Raw genomic sequence first — 14,804 nt, forward strand, 5'->3', positions numbered from 1 at the left:
AAGCAAAATGCGATTGAAGGGATTTTCCCTGCACTGGTTCTGGAAGTACCTATTAACTGTCTCTGCATGATGTCACCAACCTACAAGGGACCTTAGGGGTGACTGGAACAGGGGGCCTTTCAATTGCTTACTGCCCTTGGAGATGAGAGCACTTAGCTGCTCTCTTAAATGCAAGACTGGCAGTAGGGTCCCATTACAGAAGGTAGAACCGAATGTTAAACATATCTGCAGCCCCAGATAGGACCCTCTCCTATCCTTTCACACAATTTGACTTGCCAAATTCAATTCCTCTCACCAGAGCTGCAAGCTGGATGCAGCATCCTCTCCAGAGCCTGGGTTTGGGATTCACCCCCCAGCTGCAAGCTGTCACACTGCACCTGCACAGGAAGGGCCCCCTCCGCAGTCAGTGTGAGACACAATTAACCTACAGATTCCATAAACATTTATGAGACCTGGGGAAAGCCTAATTCAGAGGTTTAGTCTACTACTTTTGCTGATGAAAAGAATGACCAAAACCATTCAGATCAGAAATTTCTCCTTCGGCTGGCCATTGCTTCAGCAGCCATGCAGGATTTTCCTTCAGTCAGCTTATGCCTTGGTACAGCCCCACGACCATCTCACACTACCACAAGGCAAAGCACTGCCCAAGCAAAACCAGCCCAGGCCAGGCCAAGCCCGCTGAGAGGTGACTGCATAGAGATCAGTGTTCTAGCAAACAGCAAAAAAATAAGCCCATTCCTTTGTTAATAGTTATTGCTAACCCTGACAGGACAACTGGCTCATAGCTACAGTCTCCTGACCACCCACAAGGTTCACACAGTGGCACCAGGCCTGGGCTAGGCAATGCCCCTGCCAGGTCGGAAGCTCCAAGTAGCTTCAGTGAATTCCTTATGTTCTGGCCACTGCTCTTCATGGTACTTGCACCACTCATTGGACAGATACATTGGTGAAACACATATATGCATTTTCATTCCCAACCAGGTGAAACATCCCTCCAAATACATCAGCTTGGTTTGATGCCAAAGGCACTGCTAGCACCAGGTGTCTTGAGTAGTAACATTTTGGCTTTACCACTGAAAAGGTGCAACACATTTCCCATAAAAGCTTGTCAGTACTCAAAATCCTCAGGCCAGAGGAGGCTGCTCCAGCACCCAGTAGCTGCAGCAGAATCTCCCAGCTCAAATGGTCCTGTGATTTAAAAGATAAAAATACAAGTTCTTGACTGAAGCCATTTTGTTGATGAGACTATTGTTGAGGTACTTCAGAGGCAATTACTATTTACAGTACAGCTTCCAAGCAGCTCAGCTTCTGCAGGGCCAGCACAAGGACAGGCTGCTTGTTTCCTGACAAGGCAGCTCCTCTCCTGGTCACAGGCTGCAGCCGGCACCCTCTCTCCCTGACCCTTGGTGCAGGCTGCAGCTCCCTGACCCTTGGGAGCATCACACTGAGCCAGATGTGATCAGGGTGAGCACAGCCCTGCATCCCTACTCACCACGAATATGGCCCATGGCAGCAGCTGGGAACCACAGTGCTACAGCCCAGGAGAACAGGAAAGTTGTGGCAGAGCTGGCAGCATCACTCTGGCATGCTGCCAGTCACTTCAGGAACCTGCCTGCCTGGAGAGACCTCACCCGCTTCCCAAAGGAGCAGCAACAGCTGGAAATCAGAGCCAGGGACTCATTACATCAATGTAGTGAGGAAGTTTTATTTCGAAACATGGTAGAAGTTTGTAACCCAACACTGGGTGCACGACTGATGCCGGAGCATATGCAGTTACTATTGAAACACGGGAGTGTTTCGGACAATTGCTGTAATAAAACACAAAATTCTCATACTCCAATACCAGGACACTACAGCAACCTTTAGAATCAAAATTACATCCAAGGAATTCTCTGCACTTACAATTTACCCCACAGTGTAATCTACCTATATATAAGATTAATATATATAGCATGGGAAATTGAAAATCCTTGCTCCATACATGTATGAACATGTCAAGTCTTTTATAAATAAACATCCAGTGAAGAGAAAAAATTACATTTCTAGTTCATATTTATACATAAAATACTAACAGCAATGGGTGGAAAATTGCACATGGGCCACCCCAAGCCATGCAGCAGGCCTGGAGCAACCCATCCAAGTTAATATTGAAGTACACACAGGACAGACGAGTCACTAACATATATTGCGCATTTACAAGAGATCAACTACCAAATTGGGACAACTGTACACATTGGAGAAACCATTTTCATTCTGGAGCTTTTTTTTTTTGTTAAATGTAGATTCGTTACATCTCTTTACAACATACCGCAACATTTACTTCGTGGAGAGGATAAGGGCAACAATGAGGCCATAGAGACCCAAGACTTCAGCGAAGATCAAAATGAGGATCATCCCCACAAATAACCTGGGCTGCTGTGCTGTGCCCCGGACGCCTGCATCACCCACAATGCCAATGGCAAAGCCAGCAGCCAGGCCGCTGAGACCCACGCTCAAGCCAGCACCCAGCTGAAGGAAGCTCCTGTGGGACAGAGATAGAAGAATTTTCAGTGGCAAGGAACAGGACACCCAGCCTTAAGCCCCCAACTCTTTCACCAAGCCCAATGTGTCTCAAAGCAGATGCTTACTGACACTCCCAACTCTGATACTTAAAGATAGGCAGCAGTGAAGGATCTTCCCCTGATGTTCATGTGTGGCTCACCAACTGAGTTACTGGGTTCATCTGGCCACCAGCAGGCTCAGTGTGCTGTCAGAACAGCACTTAATAACACTTGCAGCAATGCCTGTCCCATGGTGCTGTGCAGCCTGTTAGTAGCTGCTCATCTCCAACTGTGAGCAATCTTGTATACAGCCACAGCACATTCAGGTGTCTTGCACTGCAGGAGCTGGGCAGGAATGGTCTGGTTTTCCAAGGAGGAGAGCAGTCCTGTGGAGCAGTCCCTATCTGTGTCTGCTCACCTGGTAATTGCAAAGGGCCATTTATATCTGCTGTTTTAGACCACGTCTTGGTTAGGCCAAGCACACTGCTCATAGGTACAGCCTGTACAGCAACACAGATACCTGTCACACTTCAGCAGCATTGTTTAATTGCAAAAGGGCTCAATCACACCAGTTCCAGCTGTTCTCAGAAGCCAAGAGGAGACTAAGTTTCAGACTGTAGCTGCTAGAGGCCCAATGTATAGCTCAAGGATTGACTTACCAGCACAGGAAGCAAAAGCAGTATTAATTATTTACTTCCATCTCCCAGGCAACAGCAGATCTACTTAGACAGTTTTGGAAACACCTGTGCATCCAGGTCTAGAGTCTGGCATCATGACACAAGCTTTGCCTCCTATCCTAGTGCTGCCATGGCTTCTTTCAAGCCACAGCCCCACCACAAGAGCAGTAGGATGCCCGACTGATCTGTAACCACCCGTACAGCCAACTCCACTGGGGCTGAGGCATCCGGCAGGACAGCTGGAATCCAGCCCATGCTCCTAAGCCTAGCCATGCAGCATTTAGCACTGCCAGCCCTTCCAGGGGCCTTGAGCCAAAACCACCCACACACAGAGCATCAAACAAGTGACAGGACAGTCTGAAACAGAACCACCAGCTGCAACAACTTACTTGAATAGCGTGATTTCAGGTGAGAGGGCATTGGCAATGAGCACTGCCACTACAAGGCCGTAGATTGCTATAATACCCGCCATGACCACAGGGATGATGGACTTCATGATCAGCTCAGGCCTCATGACAGACATGGCTGCAATGCCTGTGCCACTCTTTGCTGTTCCATATGCAGCTCCCAAGGCTGGAAGAGAAAAAAAAAAATGCATTAAACACATCCCCAGATACCATTTCTTTCACTAGGCTGCAATTAGAACAGCTAAGTCAGCACAAGGAAGGATTGTGCAAAACTAACATGGTCACATGTCAGCCAGGAATACTCCCCTAAGGGATGAGGAAGTGACCTACCCAGAGTCCTATTCCAAAGATGAATAAGAGGTGCTGTTCAAACACTACTGATAGCAGAACATCTTTCCAGGCCAGCTTCACAGCAGGGCACACCCCTAGCAGCCATCCATGCCCCTGCTTAGGGGCCAAAACCCAGTCCCAAGGGGAACTCAAGTGTTTGTGCCCTCCCAGAATCCACACTGCAAGGCTCAACAAAGCACATCTGTCTATCCCAGCAGAACACAGCTGAGAGCTGGGCCACCTGAACTGAACTCCCACAAAACCCATCTGCCTATGCTTTGGCCCTGGAGTTAAATGTGTCACTGCAGCTTCAGACACACTGAGATAGAAACCAACTCAAATATTACTGCTCCATGTCATTAATTGGAGAAAGGTTCTGGCACATGGAGAGTGTGACCTCACCTGTGAAGGATTCCGGTCCTAACACTTGTCAATGCTACTACTGGAACAACAAAGAAGAGTTTGGCTTGTAGGTTATAGAGGACCACAACCACCTTACACCTAAGGTTTCCTCATCATCTCTGTCAACACCTGAGCATGCAGAGACCTGCACAGGATGATGGGTTTATCACCTGTACCTGAGACCTGCTGGAAGAATCTAAAGCACTATTCCTAAGTAACTTCTGACTTGGAAACTTTGTATTAGTCTCACAGAAGCTTCCTCAAGTACCTCATTCTTTGATTCTACAGTACTTGAAAAGACACTTTTCCTTTCAGCCTTCCTGGGGAGTACTGTGGGAACTCCACAGCTTCCTACTGTATTCACCATCATCCAGAGATGACATGCATGTCAGCTGCCAGCCAGGAATAAGTCCCTGAAGCAGCAGAGACAAGCATATGGAAGGGCAGGCAGTCTCATTTTCTGACACCATCAAGATTGTCCTCAGAGGTCTGTCCTATTTGGCAAGAAAATGTTCTTGCATCTGTTCTAAAACACTGCTGGAATGTACTTAAACCATGGGCATTTAAAGTCTTTTACTGTTCTGAGACTTAATAGTTAAGTTTGCTCCACCCACAGAAAACTTAAGGTTTCTCCAAGGGAGACCTGCTTATTCCGCAAAGATCTGTCACTGTCTTACACCAGTATTAAAGCGTGAGATTGTGCACCTTGTCCTGAAGAGCTGCTGGGAGGTATTTGGATACATGCTTTCCTGCTTCTCACTCAGCACTCCCATAAAGCCCATATTTAGAGTAGTCATCTTCCTGGTTTGGCACTAGACCTCCACACCATTCATACAAGCAGCACCACTGCACTAACAGAAGGTTCATTCTCAGGAGGAAGTTCAGTTTTAGTTACAAAAACCTGAAGGGAAAGTCTCATTAACTACCAATTTGTTCTGTGCTAGCAAAGCTCTTGAACCTTGACTGGCACCGAGTGATGTAACGGGCTATTTGGGCTATTCAGAACTAGAACCCAACTTAGGAAGCCTGAGCCAGGAGCAGGTTCTATCTGCAAATATAAGATGAACCTCAAAATTAGCACATGGACTTAATCAGTCATTTCAGTGATGGCTCTGTTTAGGGCCTAGTCCTTAAGAAGTCTAGAAAGAAAGCACTGACTTGAACTAGGAAACCTTTTTGTTGGATGAAGCACCTTATAAGGACTGGAACTAAGCCTGAATCCTGGTTCCACTGTCTACCCTGGGTATAGAATTTAGCAGAAACCACTTCTCCTGTCTGCAATCTTTTACAAACATCTCAAAAATGCAGAGGCTTATGAGGGAAGTTCACTATTTAAAGTTATATCACTCATCACTTCCTCCAAGCATGAAGCTACTTGAGGGTGTTGCAATTAAGGCAGTGATGCATTAGAGAAGGTGATTTTGTAATCCCACTTACAAGAAAGTCAGCTTGCTCAAGCTTTTATGGAGGGGCAATGCAGCACGAGTTTGTCAGTCCCTGTTAAAATCCCAGAAGAGGTCAGATCTTATGTCTTGAACTTGTTTTAGACACAGTTTGAAAGAAAGCCTATGTTCACCAGTCTTCACATGACAGTCTAAGATGTCACTGAAATTCTACTGAACTCCCACTGGTGGCCACACAGAGCTTCAGAGCTCGGCACATCTGCTCCCAAGGAAGCCTTTACCACCACCCCAACACCTTACAAGGGAGTTTTACTAGCCTGGCAAGTTTACTAGCAGCTTCACAAGCCTGGCAAGTTGTCCTTGCATCTTTGACATTATCTCAGTATTACAGGCAATGTGGTAAAGACAATACCTGCTTCCCACCATGGCACAGCCACTCAGTTTTGGGCTATGGACACCCTGGACAATGTTCCTGCACACCTTCACCTCTATCTTGCAGCAGCTCTAAACAACGGAAAATCTCAGTAAACAGGGTTTGAGGAGATCTCCGTGGCAGACACTGGAAATGGGGCAAGAGCTGTACCTCTGCTACACACCTGGGTAGCAGACTCTGGGTTTCTGTGTCAGCTCATCCAGCTCCCTCACCTCTAACATACAGGCCAAGCAAGCTCCAAACACTACCTTTAAAGAGGTAGACCTGTCAAAACATTTACCTGGCAGGTGGAGAAGCACTCCACCTATCTAGTTCACCAGAGTCAGAATCCATGCTGGTCTCTAACCAGGAATTGTGCCATTTGGAAGTTCAATGGTGTTACAATACAGAGAAGTTGCAATGCATATCATTCAAGATCACCTACTCCCAGTAAGCCTGTTTCAAAGGTTAACCCCCTTGTGAAATACTTTATTTACTACTTGAACTCACAGCCCAGAGTTGATTTATGTACTGCTCCTGGTGGCAAAATGCCTTCCCCTCAGGGCTGAGAATATGCTGCCTGGCACCTTACCATATCTGTCCCTTTAAAAGTGACAGCAGAGGGAGTGAGGCTGTGCAGCTCCAGGATCAAGTATAAACTAGACAGTCACTTGCCAGATAGGCTGTAGTGTCAAAGACTGAAGACTGGTCTTAGTCTTGCCACTGCCACAGCTTTCCATGCAGCATCCTGCTCTTCAGATCAAGGGCACTCCCAGCATCAGAACCAACCTTTTCCAGCTCCAGCAGGTGACTGTGCTTAGTCAGGTCACACACACACCAAGAAGCGTAACCTTGCAGTTAAATCAGATTCAAGTCACTCCCTTGATACAGAAAGAGGCTGTGAGGAGCCTTCCAAGTCAGGAGATCCAGTAGCACAGATCCAGTTTCACCAGTGGATACATTCAGACAGGCTCAGCCCAGGAACAGGCTCAGAACCAGCCACATACACTCCAGCAGCATTTGGTCCATTCAAAGCCAGGGATTCCTCCCATGTCCCACCATGGTGAAGCAGATTTCCACATTGCATGCGAGAGATTTCTAGAGCACTAACACACAGAACTCACCTGCATGAGAAGTGAGCTAGTAATAAAAGTCAGATTTCAAATTAGGATACCACTGGTTACCATCACAGCAAGCATGAAGGACCATTTGGGATGAGCACTTACATCTGGAGTCTTTTAAAATGAATAATTATCAAATGGGCTGCCCTCTGCAGTAGGCAGGCTTCCCTGGGAGCAGACAGGCACCAACTCACCAACATCTATTCATCCCTGAGCAGGCTGCTCTTAAAAGGCTGGAGAAATGTTAGAGGTGACATCCAGGTCAAGTACAGTCCCTGCTTTGCCATACCAGAAACCTGGACACTTCCAAAGAAACAGGCTGCTTCCCACAGGTTGGCCCTGCCCCCTCCCACCTCACCACATTCAACAGCTCTACCTCAGGTTACAGTAATGGATACTTTTGGAAAAATCCTGCTGCTCTGCCCAGGTGCATCTGCACAGAACAGACAAGCTTCGTTAGGGGAACTGTACTGGAGCCTATGCAAATTGCCATCACACTGGCTGAAGCCTGTTTCCACAATGAAAACCCGAGGAGTAAACCACGAGGCTGCCCTACAGGAAGCTGTAAGCGCTGAACCCTTTAGTGAGTCACCTGTTTCAGGATTAGGAATAACTTTTTGTTCTTCCATAATGTAATGAAAGGGTGTGGGTATTTCCACCAGGCCTGGCACTGTCAGCCTACAACATTATCAAAAATTCTCCAAGACTGGCAGGCCCTTTAGTCTTGGGTCAGTATATCTGAGAACTTAAAACTTTAAAAAAACACCAGCTCCTTGAGACACTGCTGTAATAGCAGCAGTTCAAGGAAAATAAAGCATCTGCCAGTCAATTGTCCAAGAGCTGCTTCAACTGGCATTCTGGATTGTCTGACCCAGCACACAGAGCTGTTTGATTTTGTAAGTATGGTAAAGCATTTATACCATGGAGCACAGGCTTGTCCTTCTGCAAGCAGCAAAGTCCATCCAGCCACTTGTTATGTATCTTTATCATCATAGAGGCTCCCTCCCAACACCTTAAAGATGACCCATTTCACAAAACCAGGTGACCAGTGTATTCCAGGTACTGTCTGGCAGAGCAGTGTTTTACACCACTTAGTAAGACCCCTTCCCAACCAGCACGTCTCAGGGGAGCTTAGAGGACTCAGCAGCACCCACAGCTCTGCTGTCCCATTGCTGTGGCATGGGACAGCTCATGTTCCCCGCCTGCACCCAGAAGACACTCCTGTGGCCACAGCAGCCTGACCCAAGGCCTCGTGCTCACAGGATTCACAGTCTGAAGGAAGTGAGTGCAGCCAGTTATGCCTCACTGGAGAAGCACACACTGCTGCAAAGCATTGCTTCAAGGAGTACCCAACAGCCTGGTCAGGCGAGGATATCGTTCACTTGGCAACATCTGTGTGCAACCAGTCAGGCTCTGGAGATGGAAGATGCCAGTTCTAAGAAGGAAAAAAGCCGACCAGGAGGTCCTGAGGCAGCTCTCATTCATGTCCACTGCTGCGCCCAGTGTTCCCACCACAGGGGAAGCATCTGCAGGCTGTGTAGTGACTCCAAGGATCCATCAGGAAGCCACAGTACAAACTGCACATCCTGCAGCATAACTGCTTAAGCCATGTTCTGCAGAGCCAATGCTTTATACTGACGATCCATCTCATTTTCAGATGTTCTCAAGACTGGCATTTACTGAGAGGAAATGATGCCCTTGCTGAGATGCCTTCCCTCATTCTCAAGCTGTAGAAACATCGCCTACCTCACTTCTGTTACAGCACTTAGGTCTTAGCCATCCACTGCTTTACCTGCTGTAAAGGACAAAAGCTTAAGCTAATCTCTACTGCAGACAGTCTGGTAGCTCACACACCTGCCCACATCACAAGCACCCTCATTTGGAGCAGAAAATTACCTTGAGCTGCACTCCACCATTTCATTCTTACCTGCAAGCAGTTCTCCTGTTCCACCTACCCACCTCTCAGACAGTATTTTGGGAAGCACAGGTGCCATTTGCCTTTGAGGATGCAAGCTGTTTATAGTCATAATGCCTCCCAGAATCAGACTGCGCAGGGCTGTCAGCTACATCAAACTACATGTTCTGAGCCAGCTATTTCACCATGGAGGTCTCTTAAAAGCCAACCAACTGCTATGATATCTAAAGGCTTAGTTTAAAACAAAAGTACTATATCACTGCAGCAAAAATTAGAAGACACAGGACTAATTTAACACTAGTGGCTAAAGTTCTCTTCATGACGAGTCTTCCAACTGCTTGGCAGTGCAGCAGGTACTGAAGGCACCGAATGCCCAGCTGGAGTTCAGGCCTAAGGACAATTCCTCTCACCATGGAGGGCACAGTGGGCACACTTGTGACAGCTTTGCACGGAGCACCAGCACACACAGAACCAGAAAGCTCCACCCAACACCACATTTGTCCATTCTGATGTGCTCAAATCACATGAAAAAGCTACAATAATTTAATCACTCAACCGCACCTGACCCATCACATTTCACACATGGGAAATAAGGAACTGCAGCAATGAGAACAAGTTGTAATCTGCAAATAACCAGACAGGCTCAAAGATGGCCAAGGTCACAGCAGCCTGCTCTTGTCTCTTGCTGACCAGAACAAGTTCTGCTATCTATTTACCATCAGCAAGTAATGCTCACGTAGCATACAGGACTGCTCCAAGTCACTTGTTTTCACATCAAACTAGTCTGGACAGTGCAGAACCTGAACATGTTTACTAGAAACATGTCTTGGAACTACAAGCTCCACAAGAATGTGATCTTTAGCTATAGCATGAGTCAGACATGATTCACTGCACTAAGTAACACTGATCCATGACAATTTTAGAGTTTTACATTGCTTGTCCAGATTTAGCTCCTTACTTCAAAATCAGGGTTTTTTTAACAACTACCATCAGAACATGTTGTGATGCAACACATCTGTTACAAAAGCTACACAGCATTGCAAGTTTTAGTTTATCCTATGTTGACACTTCTGCCATATTGCCTTAAAAATACAAACTGTTTCACTGAACAGCCACATCTAAGAAACAATTTCCCATCAGCAGTGTCTATAACCTGTTGTCCAGCACCTGAACACATCACTGGCCCTGGCAAGAGTACCTGCATGGCTCAGACCTGCTGGCATTGCAACATTGCTGAGGTCAGGATAGACCTCTCAGCTCACTGAATCCAGGACTACTTGACACAGATTCTGCATCAAGGACCTCTCACAAACTGGCTGCAACATGACAGATACCAAACCTTCATCCATACAGCTTATGCAGGGACTTTGCATTCCCCTACTCAAACCTTCCCCTTGCAATCCCAGAGCACCATGCTGTCATGCTACAGCTTCTAGGAAAGGCTTCTCTGCTGGTTCAGACATGCCAGCACCACTCCAAATCCGAGCTCCTCCACACGCTCCAAATACCTGTTAAAGCGCTGACTCAAGCCCGCATCCCTCACTGATGTTTCAGCTGAAGCACATTCACACGTCACAAATGTGGTGTCTGAAGCCATACAGCCATGCTCTTTTACTTCCAAAATCCATTTTGCAAGAGGAAACCAGCAACTCCTTCCTTGGAAGGAAAGCTCGCTATTTAGGACCATTTTGCAAAATGCAGTCAACTGTTGACTATTTTTTCAACAAGTAACTAGGTCTTAGTTTCTTCCTCCATTATCTTCAGTAGCCAAGAGGCAGGTAGGTCAGCAGTCCCAACTCTGGCTCCTATGGCATTTCAACCATTGAGTTTTCAGGAAAATTTTTACCTGTCAAACATGAGTACAATATCTGAAATCCAAGGTGGCAGGCCACTGATTGCCCTCAGCATGGACATCTGCATCCCACCACCAGGTACAAACTAAGCAAGACTAAACATACCTAACCAAGCTTTTACCAAAAATTAAAGTCACAAACATGACTGGTGTGGAACCAGTCCATGGTGCCCACACCAGCATGGCCAGACAGCTTCCTCTCAAACACTAGTTTTAATTCACTGTCCACTTGGCTCTTTGCATGATTTCATCTCTCACACTCATCAATCAAGAGCAGCTTCCCAAAATCCATCCTGCAGACCCAGCCACCAGCCCAGAGGCCATAGTAACACAATGAGATCCCAAGCACCTCAACAGCACTTACACAGCTTGAGCTACAACCAATTCCGTACCAGAAGGGAGCCAAAGACCAGTAAGTATGTTCACGTCTGTGGAGACATGGGCTAAGCCTTCAGAAGGGAAAGCCAGATAGGCTCCTTATTGTTTTATTCCCAATTACTGTGACATTTGCATTTGGGGAAAAAAACAGCTGAAGCCTTCCCCATGTTAGATCCCAAAGGGAACAGCAGGTCTGCACCCATCAGAGACCAGCAAATGCTGTGCAGGAACAGCAGTCAACTTCTGTAGGAGGTATAACAAGGCTCTGAGAGACAATGCATTAAAACATGGCCTTTCTGGTGTAAACCAGCATTTATGGTCCCTACATCTGCGTTTCTTCAGTGGGGAGAGCAGTGCCGCAGGATGACCCAATTTATAGCGCACTGAGGTCGCTACCTGGAGACGCAGAGGGAGGGCCGTGGAGCAGGGCTTCCCCCGTGCCCCAGCACCCCCGTTCCACGGGGTAGTTCAGGAGCCCGTCCGTTGCCTGCAATGGCATTAACGTCTAAGGCGGACTGACCGCCAAACGACGGCACATTTATGTTTAATCCCATTAAAAACTGGTCTTGCGTTACCCGGGGAATGGTTTAGACACCAACCACGTCCGATTCACAGTGGGAGAAGTGCCGCCGGCGCCGCGGAGGCCAGGGCAGGCAGAGCCGCAGGGACTCCGCGGGGAGCCGGCGCCGGGGGCACGACACCCCACCAGCACCGCGTCCGCGCCCCGGGGGGCCACGGGGAGACTCCGGCCCGCGGGTGCCCGAAGGAAGGGCGGGGGGGGGGGGTGGGGGGGGGGAAGGCTCGGGCGGTGCCGCTGCAGTCACGTGGCCCCGGGGGCTCCGCCAGCGGTGACGTCACCGGCACGGACCCTCCGCTGCCCCCGAGAGCCCGGATGGAGCGGGGGAGGGCGTGGGGGAGGGGGACCTCGGGCCCGAAGAATTCCAGCCCCCGCCGCCGATGGCGCCCCGCCGGGGCAGGGGAGCGACGGGGAAAAAGCAGCCGCTTCCCACACACCGTGCTCCCCCTCCTCCCCACCCTCTCCCGTTGCCGGTCGGTGCTCACCGCTGAAGACCATGGCGGCCGAAGCGCCCATCACGGCGAAGAAGGAGGCGTACTCGGGGCTGGCGCCGGAGGACATGGCTGCGCGAGCCGGGCCGAGGCGCCGCTAGAGTGGAAGCGCGAGAGGGCGGGGGAAAGGCGGAAAGCTCCGCCGCGGCGCCGGTCCTCGGCGGGCAATGCTCGGCCACAAAATGGCGGAGGCGCGGCGGGAGCGGAGGGAGCCGGGGCGCAGGGCGGGCGGCGGCGGGGCCCGGGGCGCGGAAGCTCCGTCCCGGCAGGAGTGGCGGCGGCGCGCGCGCTGCGCCCTAAATACGGCCTCCGCAGGACAAAATGGCGGCGGCCCGCCCGTCACGTGATCGCACCCACCACCCCCGCCCGACCCGCCCTCGGCGCACACCACGCGCGCGGCAGGGGGGACGCCCGCTCGTACGCTCCTCACTCCTTCTCCCCGCGCCCCGAGCCCGTTCCCGCGGCGCGGCCGCCGGCGAGGTCAGCGGCATCCGAGGTCCTCCGCGCGCTCCCAGGTCGCAGCAGCAGCGGCGGCGGCGCTTGGCTGCGCTGGCAGCCCGGCTCTGATGCCCTTCCCTCGTTCCCCCCTCCGCGCCGCCTGGTTGAGCCCGTCCTGTCCGGCGGCCGCGGTCCGCTGAGCGTGATTCAGCTCTCATTAGCATAAGGGGCGTGTCCCGTAACGGCCCCGCCCGCGTGGCGGCGGCCTTGCCTGGGGCCGGTGATGTTCGTGTCGTGTCCGCGTGGCTCGAGCCCCTGTCCTGTCCGTGTGTCCTGTCCCCCTGTCCCGTCCCTGTGTTGTGTCCCTGCAGTACCACCCGGGCAGTGTCCCCATTACCTGACCGCAGGACGCGGCTTCTGCCGCGTATCCCCGTGTCCGTGTACCGTGTTCCAGTGCTGCATCCCCCATGATGCATCCCATTGCCGTGTGGCGTGTTCCCCGTGCCATATCCTGTGTCCCACGTGCCGTGACCCTGGTGCCATGTTCTCTGCAGCACATCCTGTGTGCCATGTGCCACCGGCCCTGTGCCTTCCCTGCACGCTGTGCCCCCTTCCCTGTCAGGCCCTGTCGCCTAAGCTGTGGTGACCTGTTGTGAGCTTCCCACGAGGCATCAGCTGTGCCTATGGGGCCTTGGTGGCTTGGGGTCCCCTCTAGGGCCTTCCAGCCCCTGCACTCCACATCCACCGAGGGTCCAGTACCAGTAACATCTGCTGAGTTCTACTCCCATCCCATCCATCGGTCCTGCTCCCTTGGATGTGACAACCAGCCCCGGGCCGGAGGCAAGTGGGTGTGCTGGGTCTGAACCATGGTATCATCCCTCCAGAGGCTCTGCCACCTGCTCTCTCCTGCAGGCACTCCCCTGAGCCAACCCCATCCCAAAACATCCCAGAGGGATGCTTCTACAGCCCATTCTGGAAAGGTGATTCATGCCATTCTGTTACCCAGGATTTTGGGGGTCATTAACAGTTCCTGCTGCCACAAATCTGGCTGAGCTTTCCATGTCCCAAAACACCTTAATTACTCAAGGGCCACCTGCCTTTTCCCCCGTGTTGCCACTTTTCTGGCCACCTCAGCCTTGTTAGAGCCCACAGGGAAGCTGAGGACAGGATTTACTTCGGCAAATTCCTTGCTGATTCTTGAGCACAAAGGGCCCTGGCACTTCAGTGGGCAGAGGTGGCTGGTATGTGCTGGGGACTGACAGCAGGGCATGCTGGTTCTGAAAGGGAGACTGTCTTGTGGCAGACTGTCACCAGGTCTTCACGGGGACATCCAGCACATGGCCCATGGCAGAGGCTGTCTGGAGGCACAGAGAGGAGCAGTGGGCTGGGGATCAGAGCACAGAGGTGGACCCTGTCCTGAGCCCTGGCAGAGGTGGGTGCAGGGGCTGTACGTCCCATGTGTGGAGCACACTGCCACTGTCACCACCACCACTGCCACCACCACTGCCACCAGCATCCCCACCGCCGCCATCATAACTGCCACCAACACCACAATGATCATCACTGCCACCAGCAGCACCACTGCCCCCATTGCTGCTTTTCCACCCTGGGACATGTTCCTTTTCAGTGTGGTCATCATTGTCATCGCCCTGTGGTGGTGACTATCACTCCTAGCAGTGTTTCCAGCAGCTCAGAACCTTTCACTATCACAGGGCAATCCCTGCCTCCAGGGTCCAGAGCAATTGGTCACTGAGTGAATTTCTCACCCCTCAGGCCACTGGCAGCATCAGCAGTTTGTTCACCAGAATTGGGCTGGTGAGGGGAGATGGGGCCTGGCCCGTGGTGCCTCATCCCACCCTGG

General features: G+C 50.7%; 1 protein-coding gene across 2 annotated transcripts; it reads right to left on the bottom strand.

The window, feature by feature from the left end:
• Positions 1–1,685: 1,685 nt before the first annotated feature.
• On the bottom strand, positions 1,686–12,844 carry ATP6V0C (ATPase H+ transporting V0 subunit c). Of its 2 annotated transcripts, none has more exons than XM_053991836.1 (3): positions 12,500–12,844; positions 3,607–3,790; positions 1,686–2,521 (listed from the first exon to the last, which is right to left on the bottom strand). In XM_053991836.1, the coding sequence occupies exons 1-3, from the start codon at positions 12,573–12,575 to the stop codon at positions 2,317–2,319; spliced, it is 465 nt and encodes a 154-aa protein (XP_053847811.1). In that variant the 5' UTR covers positions 12,576–12,844; the 3' UTR covers positions 1,686–2,316. The 2 variants fall into 2 exon arrangements, with proteins under 2 accessions (XP_053847811.1, XP_053847810.1); XM_053991835.1 differs by lacking the exon at positions 12,500–12,844 and adding an exon at positions 11,834–12,035.
• Positions 12,845–14,804: the final 1,960 nt, after the last annotated feature.

The sequence above is a fragment of the Vidua macroura genome, chromosome 16 (genome assembly GCF_024509145.1).
Source record: "Vidua macroura isolate BioBank_ID:100142 chromosome 16, ASM2450914v1, whole genome shotgun sequence".
NCBI lineage: Eukaryota > Metazoa > Chordata > Aves > Passeriformes > Viduidae > Vidua > Vidua macroura.